Genomic DNA, 18,698 nt, shown 5'->3' on the forward strand with positions numbered 1-18,698 from the left:
TTATCTCAGACTTTAGTACCACGATGTGAAATAATAACAGCTCCAATTGGCAGTGTGCACAGCGCTGTGTAATTAGAATCAGCAGCAACCTTTGATTTGGGTACACAACAGGGCAGCGTGATAATGATGTCATCTGTGTAATAAACTCTGAAGCTGAGCTCTGCTCTCACGTGCAGACTGGCAACGACACATGCGGAGCAGAGGGGATGATGATGGTGCCTCCATGGTTCTTCGATATAATTCAACTGGAAAACTGGGCCTACATGAAAACACACAGACAAGGGAGCCAAAAGAGCAGCCAAAAAACAAAGACATTCATATCCATCTAGTAAATTTACCCACATATTCTGAGGCAATGCCATCTTCAGCATATGCATGCAAAAGCACACAATTAGCCTGTTATAAGATGATGCAAAAAGATCAGAGAAGACTCCGGTCAAAGCTCTGTCCAGCAAGATTTACAGAAACCCTGAGAGTAGCACGTCGCTTGGGAGGGAAAAAGAGGAGAGAACGGGAGGAAGGCAAATGGATCAATGGCAAATTACGCAGCGAAGCACACCATTGTGCCTCTGTCAGCATTTCTGACAACAGCAGCCTACAGCAAAGAACAGAGGGAGAGATAAGGAAAGAGGGATGGATGCTGAGGAACGAGTGGCTAAGCCAAGGGATTCACTGACTCACAATGGAGAGGAGGTACTGAAGTGTGGAGGGTGGGGGGGACGAGTGGACCGAGGAGAGGAGATAGGCCTTAGTGAGATTAATTCTGTCAGCCTGACTGTTCATTGATCTAAAGAGAAAAATTCTGGTTGCTTGAGTGTGAATGCCTGAATGGAACAAAATGGTGAGATGATTATTTAACAAACCACAGTGACTCCCACACCATGTTCTCACTAAGTACGATATGATCTCTTGTAAAACTAAAACTCAACAACATGTTGAGGCCATATGTTACAGCTGACATGTTCACGGAACAATGGGCCCAATCAACCAATGGTTGCTTGAGTGTGGCTAGTCTACTTATTTTCAATCATAAAGCTGTCAAGATAGAATGCACTTTTATGATCCCTTATCCGACCAAACATTGGCCAAAGAAAGACCCTTTTAGAGCAGGCAACAGCAGATTGAAGAGGTCTGTGGAGCAACCTACAACCACTCCATTATGGCTTATCAACTACAACAGCTGAACCTTTGAATCGGAAGCTCTACACCAGAAGAGGAAACACACATGACCTTATTGTGTGTGCGGTGAAAGTATGAGTGAAATACTACATTTAGACTCAATTGTGAAGTCAAGATAGCACAGTGAAAGGACCTGTAATGTCAGAAGAATCCTCCCTGACATAAGCTAGCTTCAATAAACAAGAAAATATCAGCAGGGAAGCCGAATTATCTCAAGTAGAATTTTTGCACAACAGCAGCGTCTGCTTGGGGAGATGTTGGGGAACTGCTATCACCAGTAGCCTACATTATCAACCATTAAAGTCAATGTGAAGTCACATTGTCTATGTCCTGAAAAATAATGCTGATTTGCTCTCCAAAGAGCTCAAATGGACAACAGTCTTTGAACATTCTGGCTTGCAGATTCATTCAGATAGAATGTAGCTAGCGATATCAATCTGCCTGAGAGACTTTGATCAAGCTATATCAAAAATTACTGTGGGTCTCCAGAGATGCTAATGGTTCTCTGTGACTGCGTGAGAAAAAAAATTGTACATCATATGTCCGTTGACATTCCTACACGGAAAGCTTTCATTGCATGTCTGTGGAAAGCGATGTTTGCCTATTTGCTAGTTGGATCGAGTCTAAATTAAACATCACTAGTCAAATTACTAACACTCCATCAGTAAGCCTATTTATGTAATAGGCTATAAAAGTACAAATCCCAATGGCAGAATAGCATGACTTCTGTTCAGTCTACACATGTGTAAAAATCATGCACTCCTGTACATTTATGTATATTCAGTGCAATGTGCACACTGATGCAGCTGACACTGGCTGGGGCCCCCTAGTAAACTGAACTTTCATTTTCACCCATAGCTAAGCAGCAGTCCCTCAGACTGATTCATGGGAGTTTTGTCCTGAATTATTGGCTTGCCTCTTGTCAAAGTCAGCACTTTTCCCCACAAAGGACATGGTCAAATCTCCCAGCCTTGCAGTACAGTTTAGAGGACCAGCTAAAATAACTTGACTGACAACCGTCTCAGCACCTCCACATCTTTAAGAGGCAAGCCATTGTACAGATTCCTGACCTAGCACATGTATTACGCAACAGACATTAAAGTATGTTGTGTAACATGACATGTTGACTGCACTGTAAACAGTTAGGCCTACGTTTTAATGTGAAATACGAGCTTGTGCTTGCAAACATCTCTAATGTATCAATAAATATCCCCAAAGAGGGAAATTGGGCTGGGATTAATAAATTAGACATTTCTTCACCTCATTTAGTTGACATGGACACTACACATTACTCAACATATTCTGTTCTCATGTCAGTGTTAAACTGCTAGTTATCTATGAAGCTATTTTTCATCCGTATTCCCTGAGCAGGCTAAAACGGATTAAATGCATCAACAACAGTTCAATACAAACGTACAAAATGAGACGGAAGAGTGGTATTAGGCTACATAGTTGTATTTGAGAAAGTGATCATAAAGAATCTATAATATAAAACTGCAATGGCCTGGTAGGCAAATACCTCTTCTGAACCATGCAGGTCCTTTTCAGTCCCGCTTCCAAAAATACAGTGATAAGGAAAGTGATTTCAAAGAGAGCCAATCTACTATCACCAACATTGAAGAGATGAGCCAAACCTCCACAAACCTAATTTCCAGAAGCCACATGCAGAAATTGGGGTTAAGGCACTGTCGGGTAAAGGGATTTGGAATCAGTCCAGTGTTGACAGCTGAGAAAAATGAAAAGAGGAAAAAACCTAGACTGTGTATTCAAATTCAGCTTGTGTGAAAGATTTCAAAAGCGTTCCACAGGGATGCTGGCCCATGCTGACTCCAATGCTTCCAACAGTTGTGTCAAGTTCGCTGGATGTCCTTTGGGTGGTGGATCATTCTTGATACAAACTGTTAAGTGTGAAAAACCCAGCAGTGATGCAGTTCTTGACACAAGCCGGTGCACCTACCATACCCGTTTCAAAAGCACAAAAATCTTTTGTCTTGCCCATTTACCATGTGAATGGCACACATACACAATACATGTCTCAAGGCTTAAAAATACTTCTTTAACCTGTCTCCTTCCCTTCAATCACACTGATTGAAGTGGATTTAACAAGTGACATCAATAAGGGATTAAAACTTTCACCTGGTCAGTCTGTCATGGAAAGAGCAGGTGTTCATAATGTTTTGTACACTCCGTGTATCCTTCCTAGGCAATAGAGCCCCACATTGGAGGTGTCATAATACCCATAAAACCAAGCGGTCACACGGCGAAATGGTTCCATCCGTTTTAACACCATTCATTCTTTTAGAAACATGTAAAATAAGGGCTGTGTTTCGTGTAGGCTTACCCTGGCGTGACGTTTTGATAACCATGTAAATCTATCTTTTGGACAAGGTGACTTTTAAATCAATATATTTTGCTCTATCAACTCTCAGATTAGAAAATGCTAATTGGCGTCAAAGTAGACATCATGCAAAACTACAAATCCCTGCACGTCATTTCTAGCGGACACCTTTGCTAACAAGTATTGTGTCAATTTAAAACATGCATAAGACAGTTCACAGAATTGTCAATTTAAAGAAATGTTGCTTATTTATTAATTACATTTCGCTAACATTAGATAGTTAATCCAGAGATTCTTACCTTTGCCTCAATTCGTCAGTCTCGTCGAGATCATTGTGGCATTTTTAGTTCTTTATGATAGCCACATCAGCAGATATTTAGCATTTTATTTTCGGGGGGTAAATACTGATAAAAGTCACTTTGTCCTAGAGATTTACACAGTTACCAAAACGTCACACCAGGGTAAGCCTACATGAAACACAGACATTATTTTAAGTGTTTCTAAAATCCTCCATGGGAAAATGAATGGTGGAAAAACGATTAGAACCATTTCCTTGTTTGACCTCTAGGTTTTATGGGTATTATGACTCATACTGTGGTACTCTATAACTCAAAGTATGGGATCATGGCCTCGGTTGATAGCGAAGCTAGCCTATGAGGATCTTTGCAGTCACTGTCTGTTTTGCTCAGAATTTCCACAGGTAGTAATGTATTTGTTGTTCATAGTCCAGGGCCTTAGCGAAAAAAACATTATGAAGTAAATACAACCATGAAATTTGGTACAAACATTCACATTTACATTTAACATTTAAGTCATTTAGCAGACGCTCTTATCCAGAGCGACTTACAAATTGGTGCATTCACCTTATGATATCCAGTGGAACAACCACTTTACAATAGTGCATCTAACTCTTTTAAGGGGGGGGGGTTAGAAGGATTACTTTATCCTATCCTAGGTATTCCTTAAAGATAAACATTCCTCAGATGATATGAAAATATCCTAGAAGGGGTGCTTATTTCAAAATTAACCAAGAAGCGTAATTCAAAATGGACTCCAATGGAGATGGTAATGAATCCATAGTTATTTAAAACAGCTTATTAAGTGACATTTTCAAAAAACAAACATGAAATCATGTAATAATACACCAAATGTATTCCTTAAATTCTGATTAGTGAAGAAAATAAAAGATTGCATGACAATCGAGCATCCTGGCATTGACACTCCAGAGAACAGAAAGCTCACTTTTGCAGCGGCACATCATGGATTCTCTGCAAGCTTTGTCAGCCTCTGGTAAGAGTGTCCACAAAAGTGTCCAGGAATCAATTGTTTTAGACCATCCAAATCTTACTGGTGAAGGTGACGATTGGATGGCTTTCAGACTTGTTGACCAAATGCTTGTTTGGTCCACTACTCGGTTTGGATTTTACAGCTTCAAGAAGTGATCCTTCCTCAGATCATTGACACAATCTAGGCTGGTTGTCTTGTCATAGAGAAGGTGTATCTTTCAAGCAATGTGAAAGTGGACAAATCTAAATCAAGGGGTTGAAATGGTTCAGCTGCCATGAACTTCAATAAACTCTAAGCTGTCTTTATGCCCTTTCCACAAAGGGTTGTAACCTGAAAGCCTGACATGAAAGCCTGACAAAGCCAAACTCTTGTGCATTCCAAGCTTCTCGTAGATGCTGTTGATGTAAATCTCCTGTTAGTTTTTACCCATATCAAAAGCAACCCACAGCTTTATGGTTGGATAATCCTTGGTAAATTGGAAGAACATCCCAGCAAGGAGGACACTGATGTCTGATAATTGTTTGTGCACCCTTTGGAAGGGCATATTTAAGATGAAGGAATACCTGTGTCTGCCTCTTCATGGTCACATTCCGGCATTGATGTCAGATAACCCTTTGAGACCAAATAATTATCAATTGTAGCATAGATCTCTTTTTCATCTTCAAATTCATTGGCCCACACCTTCTGTGTGAACCTTTTGAAAAGCTGTTTGTTATTAGGATTTCCGAGAAAATCAGAGAACTTACATGGAAGCTTTGTTGTCTCTCAAACGTTCTTTTCGGACACCTCGTTGAGTCTTTTAGACTAACTTATTTGTATGTGTCCCACACAATATCGATTCTATTGCAGTTTTTCAATTGGTGCTATAACCAAGGCAGGGAGACAATAGAGCAATTCCATAGTAAGACACAAGTCAACCTGAGCAATAGCTTATTTCCTAATTAAACTACTTTCATATTTACCTTGAATGTGTGTATTTAAGTAAAGACTACATATTTGCCAAATTGAATGTTATTGTTCGTACAAAGTAGGATACTAAGTCCCAAAAGTTCAACCAGCTTTCATTGCTTTTGGCAATGGCTCACATAACTTGTTTTGGTACTCACATCTGTCCCCCTGTGTTTCTGACCAAGTCGGAAGGTTAATAAAACAATATCAAACACATTTCTGTCCATTGAGCACTAGTTCTACAATCTAGCAAAGATAGAACGCTGATTTGGACAGGCAGTGTCACATCCGTAACATTTTTGAGGAAAGGTTGTTATTGTGGATGTGTTTTGAGTATGATTGTATGCAAACTTTCTGTGCAAAGCCAACATTCATCAAGGGCTTAGGTGATGTATAATTGGTTTCCTTTCTCGCTTTGTCAGTACTTGTTCTAAGACCGTTACGGACGTTTCATAACATGATCAATGACTCACTTATCAGCATTAGTGCATAACGCGGTCACGATAAAATGTTTATGCCCTTCCTACTGCTTCCGAAGTGTGTATATGTTAGCAAACAAGCTAGCGGGCAATCTTTATCTGTGTGAACTATTTCGGGTGTACTCATGTGAACTGCAATCATGTGTTGTTCTGCTAACTGGAGCATTTAAAAAAAAAAACTTTATTTAATTAGGCAAGCCAGTTAAGAACAAATTCTTATTTACAATGACGGCCTAGAAACAATGGGTTAACTTATTCAGGGGTAGAATGACACATTTTTTACCTTGTCAGCTCGGGGATTCGATCTAGCAACCTTTCGGTTACTGGCTCAACGCTCTAACCACTAGGCTACCTGCCACCCCATTGCATTTGATCACATGGAATAATAAAGGTCTTACATTCATAAACAGAATTAAGGTCTTAATGATCTATAAGAAACATTCACCGATTATGCTGAGTTTGTTACTTCCTTGAGTAAGTATGGGTACTGCCCCAGTGACAATCTCTTTATCTGTGTAGTCTGCCCTGTGTGTGAAAGTGAACTGCAAATGTCAAGCCTGAGGTGATTTACAATCTGACAAGAAATGTCTATGAAAGTGCAAACCCTGTGCCACTGGTAGGGTATAATTCAATGACACTTTTTTTTAACCATTTGACCTAACTAAAATTAAGAAGTTTAACCCTTCATAGAAGGACATCCTGACATACAGTGCATTCGGACAGTATTCAGACCTTCACTTTCTCCACATTTTGTTACGTTACAGCCTTATTCTAAAATGGATTCAATAAAATGTCACTCAATCTACACACAATACCTCATGACAAAGCAAAAACAGGTTTTTAGGATTTTTTTATAATTTATCAAATATAAAAACCTTATTTACATAAGTATTCACACCCTTTGCTATGAGACTTGAAAATTGAGCTGAGGTGCATCCTGTTTCAATTAATCATCATAGAGATGTTTCTACAACTTGATTGGAGTTCACCTGTGGTAAATTCAATTGATTGGACATGATTTGGAAAGGCAATCACCTGTCTACACAAGGTTCCACAGTTGCCAATGCAAAAACCAAGCCATGAAGTCGAAGAAATTGCCCGTAGAGCTCCGAGACAGAATTGTGTAGAGGCACAGATCTGGGGAAGAGTACCAAAAAATGTCTGCAGCGTTGAAGGTCCAAGAACACAGTGGCCTCTATCATTCTTAATTGGAAGAAGTTTGGAAACACCAAGACTCTTCCTAGAGCTGGCCATCCGGGGGAGAAGGGCCTTGGTCAGGGAGGTGACCAAGAATCCGATGGTCACTCTGACAGAGCTCCAGAGTTCCTCTGTGGAGATGGGAGAACCGTTCAGAAGGACAACCATCAGACGGACCAGATGGAAGCCACTCCTCAGTAAAAGGCACAACACAGCCCGCTTGGAATTTGCCAAAAGGCACCTAAAGGACTCTCAGAACATGAAAAACAAGATTTTCTGGTCTGATGAAACCAAGATTGAACTCTTTGGCCTGAATGCCAAGCGTCACGTCTGGAGGAAACCTGGCACCATCCCCACTGTAAAGCATCATGCTGTGGGGGTGTTTTTCAGCGGCAGGGACTGGGAGACTAGTCAGGATCGAGGCAAAGATGAACAGAGCAAAGTACAGAGAGATCTTTGATGAAAACCTGCTCCAGAGTGCTCAGGACTTCAGACTGGGACGAAGGTTCACCTTCCAACAGGACAATGACCCTAAGCACACAGCCAAGACAACGCAGGTGTGGCCTATGCAATAAATATTCAAGATACTGGTGATTTCTTGGTTCTTTGAGGTACACTGCATTTTCAGATGACAACAAAAGTATTATGATGAAGTTTGAAATATTTAATATATAAACACTAATTTTGCACAGCGTCACATCCATAACGGAGATTCTTCTTCTCTAAAGTACATATGACAATTTTTATATTTTCATCACTGTTGTCTGTGTGTAGCCAAGCCTTACTTTCAAAATAGCTATTCATATTTTACCCTAATACCCTGACTACAACTCTCGCGTCGTGTGCGCAAGCTTTGCAAAATACATTTTGGAATATATGTTATTCAATTATTGCACCCACACTGCTCGCGAGCATCTGCGTTGCCAAGGGCTAAAATAGAAGTCATTCCTATTTCTGACGCAGATCACGCTGCAAGTCCTGCCTCTCCCATCTCCTCATTGGTTTACCCACGTGGGTGATTGAAAGACGAACTGTTGCCGGTTGTCGTGGTAATACTATGAAAGTTTAGATGCCAATCACCATATAAGTTGAACGATGAAAAACACTGGAAGGAGGAGAGATGACTAGAAACGAGTCGGTTGACCGTTTTTATGTGTGGATTAATTGTCGGAGTAGAGGACCTTGTGCATTTCAGGTAAAATAACAACCTAATGTTTATACCCCAGAACAAATTAGCTAGCAACAGCAAGCTAGCTAAATAGGACAAATTAGCTAGCAAGTGCAAGCTAAATTGCCATAAATGTTTAATGCTTTTTGACCTGTCCCCAAATTAATGTCATTGGTTCAGAGTTTGTTTTGATGTTTTATGCTGAGTGTCGTGATCACGTTGGGTGTAGGTGGACAAAATACATTTATGCACGATGGCGCACGATGGTACACGCCGGTTTGGGTTCCGTGTAAGACTGATATTCACAGACTTTTCTGGTGTGTCTATTCTCACAAAAGTGCCTGTCCATTTCCGTCACATCCATAACTTAAGTGTTTGTTTTTCTACTTCAAAGCGGTATTACTTAGAACACTTCCCCTATAGGTCCTACAACTACACATTAACATTTTAATGCTTGATAAGTCAAATCATATATTTTCAAAATCAAATCATATTTGTTTGTATATAAACTCAGCAAAAATAAATAAAAGTCCCTTTTTCAGGACCCTGTCTTTCAAAGATCATTCGTAAAAATCAAAATAACTTCACAGATCTTTATTGTAAAGGGTTTAAACACTGTTTCCCATGCTTGATCAATGAACCATTAACAATTAATGAACATGCACCTGTGGAACGGTCATTAAGACACTAACAGCTTACAGACGGTAGGCAATTAAGGTCACAGTTATGAAAACTTAGGACACTAAAGAGGCCTTTCTACTGACTCTGAAAAACACCAAAACAAAGATGCCCAGGGCCCCTGCTCATCTGCGTGAATGTGCCTTAGGCATGCTGTAAGGAGGCAGGAGGACTGCAGATGTGGCCAGGGCAATAAATTGCAATGTCTGTACGGTTTGATGCTACAGCGCTACAGGGAGACAGGCCGGACAGCTGATCATCCTCGCAGTGGCAGACCACGTGTAACAACACCTGCACAGGATCGGTACATCAGAACATCACACCTGCGGGACAGGTACAGGATGGCAAAAACAACTGCCGAGTTACACCAGGAACGCACAATCCCTCCATCAGTGCTCAGACTGTCCGCAATAGGCTGACAGAGGCTGGACTGAGGGCTTGTAGGCCTGTTGCAGGCAAAACCCTGAGAAAAAAATCCAAACAGGAAGTGGAAACTGAGGCTGGTAGATTTTCAACCAAGCTCCCATTGAAATCACAGCGAGATATGGATGAGTTTTCACTTCCTACGGCTGCCACTAGATGTCAACAGTCTGTAGAACTTTGTCTGATGACTCTACTGTGAAGGGGGGCCGGATGAGAGGAGAATTAGTCAGGTCTGGCATGAGGTGACCATTCTTTGACCATGCGCGTTCACATTAGGGAGCTCCGTTCCATCGCTCATCTGAAGTCAATGTAATTCTCCGGTTGGAACGTTAGTCAAGATTTCTGTTAAAAACATTCTAAAGATTGATTCAATACATCGTTTGACATGTTTCTACGGACTGTTACGGAACTTTTGGACATTTCGTCAGGTTTTAGCGAACTCGCTTCCCTGACGTTGGATTTGTATACCAAACACGCGACAAAAATAGCTATTTGGACATAAATGATGGACATTACCGGAAAAAAACGAACATTTCTTGTGGAAGTGGGAGTCCTGGGAGTGCATTCCAACGAAGATCAGCAAAGGTAAGTGAAGATTTATAATGCTTTTTATGAGTTTTGTTGACTGCACAATTTGGGCGGCTTGCTTTTGTGGCTGAACGCTGTTTTCAGATTATTGAATATTGTGTTTTGCCGTAAAGCTTTTTGAAATCTGACACAGCGGTTGCATTAAGAACAAGTGTATATTTAATTATATGTAAAACATGTATCTTTCATCAAAGTTTATGATGAGTATTTCTGTTATTTGACGTGGCTCTCTGCAATTTCTCCGGATATTTTGGAGGCATTTCTGAACATGGAGGTTTTTGGATATAAATATGAACTTAATCGAACAAGACATATATGTATTGTGTAATATGAAGTCCTATGAGTGTCATCTGATGAAGATCATCAAAGGTTAGTGATTAATTTGATCTCTATTTGTGCTATTTGTGACTCCTCTCTTTGGCTGGAAAAATGGCAGAATATTTCTTTGAGTTGGTGGTCACCTAACATAATCGTTTGTGGTGCTTTCGCTGAAAAGCCTATTTGAAATCAAACACTTTGGTGGGATTAACAACAAGATAACCTTTAAAATGGTATAAGACACATGTACAGTGGGGAGAACAAGTATTTGATACACTGACAATTTTGCAGGTTTTCCTACTTACAAAGCATGTAGAGGTCTGTAATTTTTATCATAGGTACACGTCAACTGTGAGAGAAGGAATCTAAAACAAAAATCCAGAAAATCACATTGTATGATTTTTAATTAATTAATTTGCATTTTATTGCATGACATAAGTATTTGATACATCAGAAAAGCAGAACTGAATATTTGGTACAGAAACCTTAGTTTGCAATTACAGAGATAATACGTTTCCTGTAGTTCTTGACCAGGTTTGCACACACTGCAGCAGGGATTTTGGCCCACTCCTCCATACAGACCTTCTCCAGATCCTTCAGGTTTCGGGGCTGTCGCTGGGCAATACGGACTTTCGGCTCCCTCCAAAGATTTTCTATTGGGTTCAGGTCTGGAGACTGGCTAGGCCACTCCAGGACCTTGAGATGCTTCTTACGGAGCCACTCCTTAGTTGCCCTGGCTGTGTGTTTCGGGTCGTTGTCATGCTGGAAGACCCAGCCACGACCCATCTTCAATGCTCTTACTGAGGGAAGGAGGTTGTTGGTCAAGATCTCGCGATACATGGCCCCATCCATCCTCCCTTCAATACGGTGCAGTCGTCCTGTCCCCTTTGCAGAAAAGCATCCCCAAAGAATGATGTTTCCACCTCCATGCTTCACGGTTGGGATGGTGTTCTTGGGGTTGTACTCATCCTTCTATTCCTCCAAACACGGCGAGTGGAGTTTAGAGCAAAAAGCTCTATTTTTGTCTCATCAGACCACATGACCTTCTCCCATTCCTCCTCTGGATCATCCAGATGGTCATTGGCAAACTTCAGACGGGCCTGGACATGCGCTGGCTTGAGCAGGGGGACCTTGCGTGCGCTGCAGGATTTTAATCCATGACGGCGTAGTGTGTTACTAATGGTTTTCTTTGAGACTGTGGTCCCAGCTCTCTTCAGGTCATTGACCAGGTCCTGCCGTGTAGTTCTGGGCTGATCCCTCACATTCCTCATGATCATTGATGCCCCACGAGGTGAGATCTTGCATGGAGCCCCAGACCGAGGGTGATTGACCGTCATCTTGAACTTCTTCCATTTTCTAATAATTGTGCCAACAGTTGTTGCCTTCTCACCAAGCTGCTTGGCTATTGTCCTGTAGCCCATCCCAGCCTTGTACAGGTCTACAATTTATCCCTGATGTCCTTACACAGCTCTCTGGTCTTGGCCATTGTGGAGAGGTTGGAGTCTGTTTGATTGAGTATGTGGACAGGTGTCTTTTATACAGGTAACGAGTTCAAACAGGTGCAGTTAATACAGGTAATGAGTGGAGAACAGGAGGGCTTCTTAAAGAAAAACGAACAGGTCTGTGAGAGCCGGAATTCTTACTGGTTGGTAGGTGATCAAATACTTATGTCATGCAATAAAATGCAAATGAATTACTTAAAAATCATACAATGTGATTTTCTGGATTTTTGTTTTAGATTCCGTCTCTCACAGTTGAAGTGTACCTATGATAAAAATGACAGACCTCTACATGCTTTGTAAGTAGGAAAACCTGCAAAATCGGCAGTGTATCAAATACTTGTTCTCCCCACTGTATGTTTGAGGAATTTTAATTATGAGATTTCTGTTGTTTGAATTTGGTGCCCTGCACTTTCACTGGCTGTTGTCATATCGATCCCGTTACCGGGATTGCAGCCATAAGAAGTTAATGACGAGTTTGGAGGGCACTATGGTGTTAAATGCTGAGCTGTAATCGATGAACAGCATTCTTACATAGGTATTCCTCTTGTCCAGATGGTTTAGGGCAGTGTGCAGTGTGGTTGTGATTGCATCATCTGTGGACCTATTGGGGCGGTAAGCAAATTGGAATGGGTCTAGGGTGTCAGGTAGGGTGGAGGAGATATGATCCTTGACTAGTCTCTCAAAGGAAGTGAGTGCTACGGGGCGATAGTCGTTTAGCTCAGTTACCTTAGCTTTCTTGGGAACAGGAACAATGGTGGCCCTCTTGAAGCATGTGGGAACAGCAGACTGGGATAGGGATTGATTGAATATGTCCGTAAACCCACCAGCCAGCTGGTCTGCACATGCTCTGAGGACACGGCTAGGGATGCCGTCTGGGCCGGCAGCCTTGCGAGGGTTAACACGTTTAAATGTTTTACTCACGTTGGCTGCGGTGAAGGAGAGCCCACAGGTTTTGGTAGCGGGCCGTGTCAGTGGCACTGTGTTGTCCTCAAAGTGAGCAAAGAAGTTGTTTAGTTTGTCTGGGAGCAAGACATCGGTGTCCGCGACGGTGCTGGTTTTCTTTTTGTAGTCCGTGATTGACTGTAGACCCTGCCACATATGTGTCGTGCCTGAGCCGTTGAGTTGCGACTCTACTTTGTCTCTATACTGACGCTTAGCTTGTTTGATTGCCTTGCGGAGGGAATAGCTACACTGTTTGTATTCAGTCATGTTTCCGGTTGCCTTGCCATGATTAAAAGCAGTGGTTCGCGCTTTCAGTTTTGCGCGAATGCTGCCATCAATCCACGGTTTCTGGTTGGGGAAGGATTTAATGGTCACCGTGGGTACCACATCACCGATGCACTTGCTAATAAACTCGCTCACCGAATCAGCGTATACATCAATGTTATTGTGCTATCCGGAACATATCCCACTCCACGTGATCGAAGCAATCTTGAAGCGTGGAATCAGATTGGTCGGACCAGCGTTGAACAGACCTGAGCGCGGACGTTTCCTGTTTTAGTTTCTGTCTATAGGCTGGGAGCAACAAAATGGAGTCGTGGTCAGATTTGCCAAAAGGAGGGCGAGGGAGGGCTTTGTATGCGTTGCGGAAATTAGAGTAGCAATGATCCAGGGTGTTGCCAGCCCGGGTCGCGCATTCGATATGCTGATAAAATTTAGGGAGCCTTGTTTTCAGATTAACCTTGTTAAAATCCCCAGCTACAATAAATGCAGCCTCAGGAAATGTGGTTTCCAGTTTATATAGAGTTCAATGAAGTTCTTTCAGGGTCATCGAGGTGTCTGCTTGCGGGGATATACACGGCAGTGATTATAATCGAAGAGAATTCTCTTGTTCGATAATGCGGTCGGCATTTATCGTAAGGAATTCTAGGTCAGGTGAACAAAAGGACTGGAGTTCCTGTATGTTGTTATGATCACACCACGACTCGTTAATCATAAGGCATACTAACCAGAGAGATGTTTGTTTCTGTCGGCTTTCCGTGAAACAAAGAATGTTACAATCTCTGATGTCTATCTGGAAGGCAACCCTTGCTTGAATTTCGTCTACCTAGTTGTCAAGAGACTGGACATTGGCGAGTAGTATATTCGGGAGCGGTGGGCGGTGTGCCCCGCCTATGGAGCCTGACCAGAAGACCGCTCCGTCTGCCCTTTCTGCGGCGCCGTTGTTTTGGGTCGCCTACTGGGATCCGATCCATTGTCCTGGGTGGTGGTCCAAACAGAGGATCTGCTTCGGGAAAGTCGTATTCCTGGTCGTAATGTTGGTAAGTTGACGTTGCTCTTATATCCAATAGTTCCTCCCGGCTGTATGTAATAAGACTTAAGATTTCCTGGGGTAACGGTGTAAGAAATAATACGTAAAAAAAACAAAATAGTGCATAGTTTCCTAAGAACGCGAAGCGAGGCGTCCATCTCTGTCGGCGCCAAACACCTTTACCAGAATGCTAACAAAATTAGCTCAATTAATAGCAAATTTCCATTAAATCAGCAAGCTAAATATTTTAACAAGCGCAAATGAAAAAAATAACTAATTGCAAAGGCAGGCAATCCAGCTCATAAAGTTATAGGTAGGAGCTACCGAATGTCATTTTTGGTGAGTTTGGACATTTTACTAATTAATGTGAATGAGAGGCATTATGCAAATGAACAAAGTTTGGACGCATGCTTGTCTGAAGTAAGAACAGTACTGGCTCTGGAGCAGCATGTGTAGGCCTACATGCTGTCTGTGTGGAGTCTGGAGTCGCTAGGGCAATGGGCCTGCCTGCTATGTTCAGGGAAGATGGGGGAGGAGCAGATGGGTCGAAAACGGAGATGAGAAAAAAACGCAAGAAAATCAAGATAGTGGCAGCTGTACAAACAACTCACCCAAAAGGGCTATGACTTCTCAAACACGACTCAAAGCTAACACAATATGATGCCCCGTCACCTTACTAATTAAGCCACTTACATAGATAACTAGCAAGTTAAACTTAGGGGTCGCATTAACAATTCTGCGTTTTTCATGCAGGAAAATAGATCACTTAAAATATCTTGATGCGTTTTGGAAATGTAGATCTAAAATGCTTCTTATTGTAATTTTTTCTCAGCATCAGACAGATTAATTTTGTGCTTCAGTTGCACTTCTCCACTAGGATGAAAATTCACAAAAGGGCATTCTTTCAGCAGACAGTGCTCTGGCTGATGTGTAGCTACTTTTCTCGGTGTAGCCATCTACTGTTCTCCTGTAAAATGTAAGATTAACTTTAAGTAAAACATTAGGAAATGTAGCTGGCATTCTTTATATGCTAAAGATTAGAAATATGATGGCCATGCATTTTTGCAAAAAATACCATGCTTTTTCATTGTAAGCTAATTTAATTGTGTGGCTGCCAACCAAATAGCGTTGCACTTCTGTTGTCATCTGATGAAAATGAAGCTATTTTCTGCTGAATTTGTTGCACTAATGTATTTTCTGTGAAGGAAAACTATAGTTGCACGTCCCTGATCACTCTATTGAAGCAAAAAAAAACACGTCTTTCAATATAAAACACAACCCCTGTCAATACACAGTTAGACTCACCTGCTCCCGCTTTCTCCTGTTGTGCTATTTACAAACAAACACATGACTGTCTCAACTGTTCTGGGGAACAACAGTAAGGTTCATAATGTAAAATAATGTGACAGTTGAAATGAAGAACGCATTCTGCATTATCTCCTAATGTATTGCACAGGTTGACTGCAGGTATTTACTTAAAAAGTATCTACAACTTCAAAAAACTTCAAATAAATAGTTAACGGTATTGAAAAACCATCCCGTGGCTATTTCCAAATACCCAGTATATATATGGTATACCGCCCAAGCCTAGTGGACTGTCATTACAATTGCTTCACCGGAACCTGGTAAAACATTTTGTAGTGTAGCTAGCCAATGAATGGCGCAGAATTCACTATCAACATGCTGTCAAAGCTATAACCAACCACTTTTGGAGCTAACTAGTGCTCACAAATGATATACTGATGTCAACAGTAGATGGGAGTTATATTAATGACTTGGCTAACTTAGCTAACTAACATTTCTGGAAAACAAGTTATATTAAGTGGCTAGCTAACTAGCGTTAGTAACGTTTGGTGGTCAATGAGACAGAGCTAGCTAACAATATAACAAAAGCATAATTTCAGATTTAAAAAAAAACTCCAATAGGCTCTGCATTTCAAGAATCACAGTTGCAAGTAATGCCTTCTTGTATTTCAATAGTGAGCTTGTCTGAGGTCAATTCTCCCTGACTATTTATCTTTTATTTTGGTGATTGCTAGTTCTCAAAGATTATATTATTTAAAAATACATAGCTCTATTATCTTTCCTACATACATTATATTTGGTTTTAGTTGTTTAAGTTTATACTGAAAGTGTTTTCCATTCTGATTTTGAACTTCAATGGCAGAAAAACCCTGCAAACTTAATAACATGGTGTTTTTAACCTTTTAAAAGACATTTGTTGAGGTGTTTCATGTAATAGTTCAACAAAATTCTAGTGGCTTACAGGTGGATTTCTGGTGTTTCCATGCCATTTCTGCCACTTTAGGCTGGTTGCTTATGAAATATAATGCCTGGCATATTGTTGAAGACTGGTCCACTACTCAATTAGATGTTTTATTATATATGGCAACAATAATTCAATATCACCTTGCCAAAATCCGTATTGGCAGCCAAATTGGATTATGTAAATAAATATTAGGGCTGCCATGCCCCAATTTTTGGGCACCCCTTCTAATATCAATTAATACATTGCAAAGAGCATCTGTACTTCACTTTTTGAGCTGCCCTGGACTGTCAGACCTGTTTAGTTATGACAAAACATACAAATCAAATGTCTCATGATTCAGTAGCTCTCTACATCTTGTGCGAATGATTCAGGTGGAGCAGTAAGAAAAGCAGGATCAGGCAGACAAGTATTTCATCCTGTACTAGATATAAGACAAATTGGGGAAAAAAGGCAAATAAAATAGCATTTTTAAGATTAATTTCCAAGATAGTAGCTATCTAAATAATGCCGGTCCTATTTTACACACTACAGGGCAGCAGCACTGGCATGCTTCTTCATCAAGCCTATGGATGCTTGCTTTCTCTAACCGTCCACGCTAACCACGACCTGGAGCCCCCCGGTTTGGCAGCAACACGCTGAGAAATATCCAAAGCTAAAACCATTTGAAAAATTACTTATTTCGCCCCTGTATGTAGTTCAATTAACGTGCTATTTAGTGGGTTAGTTTTGCTGCTAACTGTAATCTCGATGACAGCCGGCCTAATCTGATAGCTAGCTGAGTCAGTGTGGCTAACAGTTAGCTTCCGTTCCATGCATGGCTTATTGGCTAGCTATGTTACCTGGCTAAAAGTAGATGAACCACCGCCACGGCTGTAACTGCATCAATATAGCTAATACAATGCCGGTTATAGATATTATCAATACAAATAAATAGTTACCCATGTCACTGTCCCTTCCGTAGCTAATTCCAATGACAGTGTCCGCATCCTCTGATGCTGTAGCCCCGGATAACGGTCTCGCTTCCCTGGCCTCTGACAGCCCAACTGCTCCCTCGGCTGCTGCTTCCATTCAGACTCCCGGAGAAAGGGCGAGCCCTCCAAATGAAAGACCAACAGCGATGGCGCGATTCAGCGAAACCAAACGGTTGTTATTCGACGTCCTACAGCTAAACCATACGATGATATGAAAAAATAAATGTCGGGTGATATCCGTTATGGCCCAGGGCCAGGCATCTGTGCGGTGGCTATCAGCGCGTCGGCGGCACAAATCCTCTCAGTTCGACTGCACTTGCTGCTGTAGACGCTGGTTTACCCTTTTCTGTCTGCCTCAGACTGACTTTTGAGGAACTACTGCTTTCCATTGGCTTGGGTTGTCACTAGTTACCACAGCCGCAAAGTCTAAATTAGCTATATAAAAATGTATGAAAACAAAAATGGTTGTTTTTTTGGTCTTAATTTAAGGTTACGGTTATCGACATAAGGTTAACAAGTGTGATTAGGATTACAGTTGAAGTCGGAAGTTTACATACACCTTAGCCAAATACATTTAAACTCAGTTCTTCACAATTCCTGACATTTAATCCTACAAAAAAATTCCCTGTTTTAGGTAAATTAAGATCACCACTTTATTTTAAGAATGTGAAATGTCAATAATAGTAGAGAGAATGATTTATTTCAGCTTTTATTTATTTCATCACATTCCCAGTGGGTCAGAAGTTTACATACACTCAATTAGTATTTGGTAGCATTGCCTTTAAATTGTTTAACTTGGGTCAAACGTTTTGGGTAGCCTTCCACAAGCTTCCCACAATAAATTGGGTGAATTTTGGCCCATTCCTCCTGACAGAGCTGGTGTCAACTGAGTCAGGTTTGTAGGCCTCCTTGCTCGCACACGCTTTTCAGTTCTGCCCACACATTTTCTATAGGATTGAGGTCAGGGCTTTGTGATGGCCACTCCAATACCTTGACTTTGTTGTCCTTTGTAATATTTGTGTTGTGGAGAAATGACCAGGCAGGAGACGGGAGTACAGTTAGTTTTCGTTTAGTCAAAACCCTCGTGCTCTACAGCCCCCGG

The 18,698-nt window shown here is 41.3% G+C and overlaps 1 protein-coding gene across 5 annotated transcripts in view; it reads right to left on the reverse strand.

The window, feature by feature from the left end:
- Positions 1–17,959, reverse strand: part of pip5k1ca (phosphatidylinositol-4-phosphate 5-kinase, type I, gamma a) — a 106,159-nt gene extending 88,200 nt beyond the window's left edge. For 3 of the 5 annotated variants that reach the window (XM_071345016.1, XM_071345017.1, XM_071345015.1), the window contains exon 1: positions 17,564–17,958. In XM_071345016.1, coding sequence (XP_071201117.1) covers positions 17,564–17,693 — 130 coding nt within the window. In that variant the 5' untranslated portion in view covers positions 17,694–17,958. Of the gene's footprint in view, positions 1–17,563 lie in introns of all 5 variants that reach the window. The other 2 variants (XR_011668288.1, XM_071345018.1) reach the window with 2 other exon arrangements.
- Positions 17,960–18,698: the final 739 nt, after the last annotated feature.

This window comes from Salvelinus alpinus, chromosome 16 (genome assembly GCF_045679555.1).
Source record: "Salvelinus alpinus chromosome 16, SLU_Salpinus.1, whole genome shotgun sequence".
In the NCBI taxonomy this organism is placed as follows: Eukaryota; Metazoa; Chordata; class Actinopteri; order Salmoniformes; family Salmonidae; genus Salvelinus; species Salvelinus alpinus.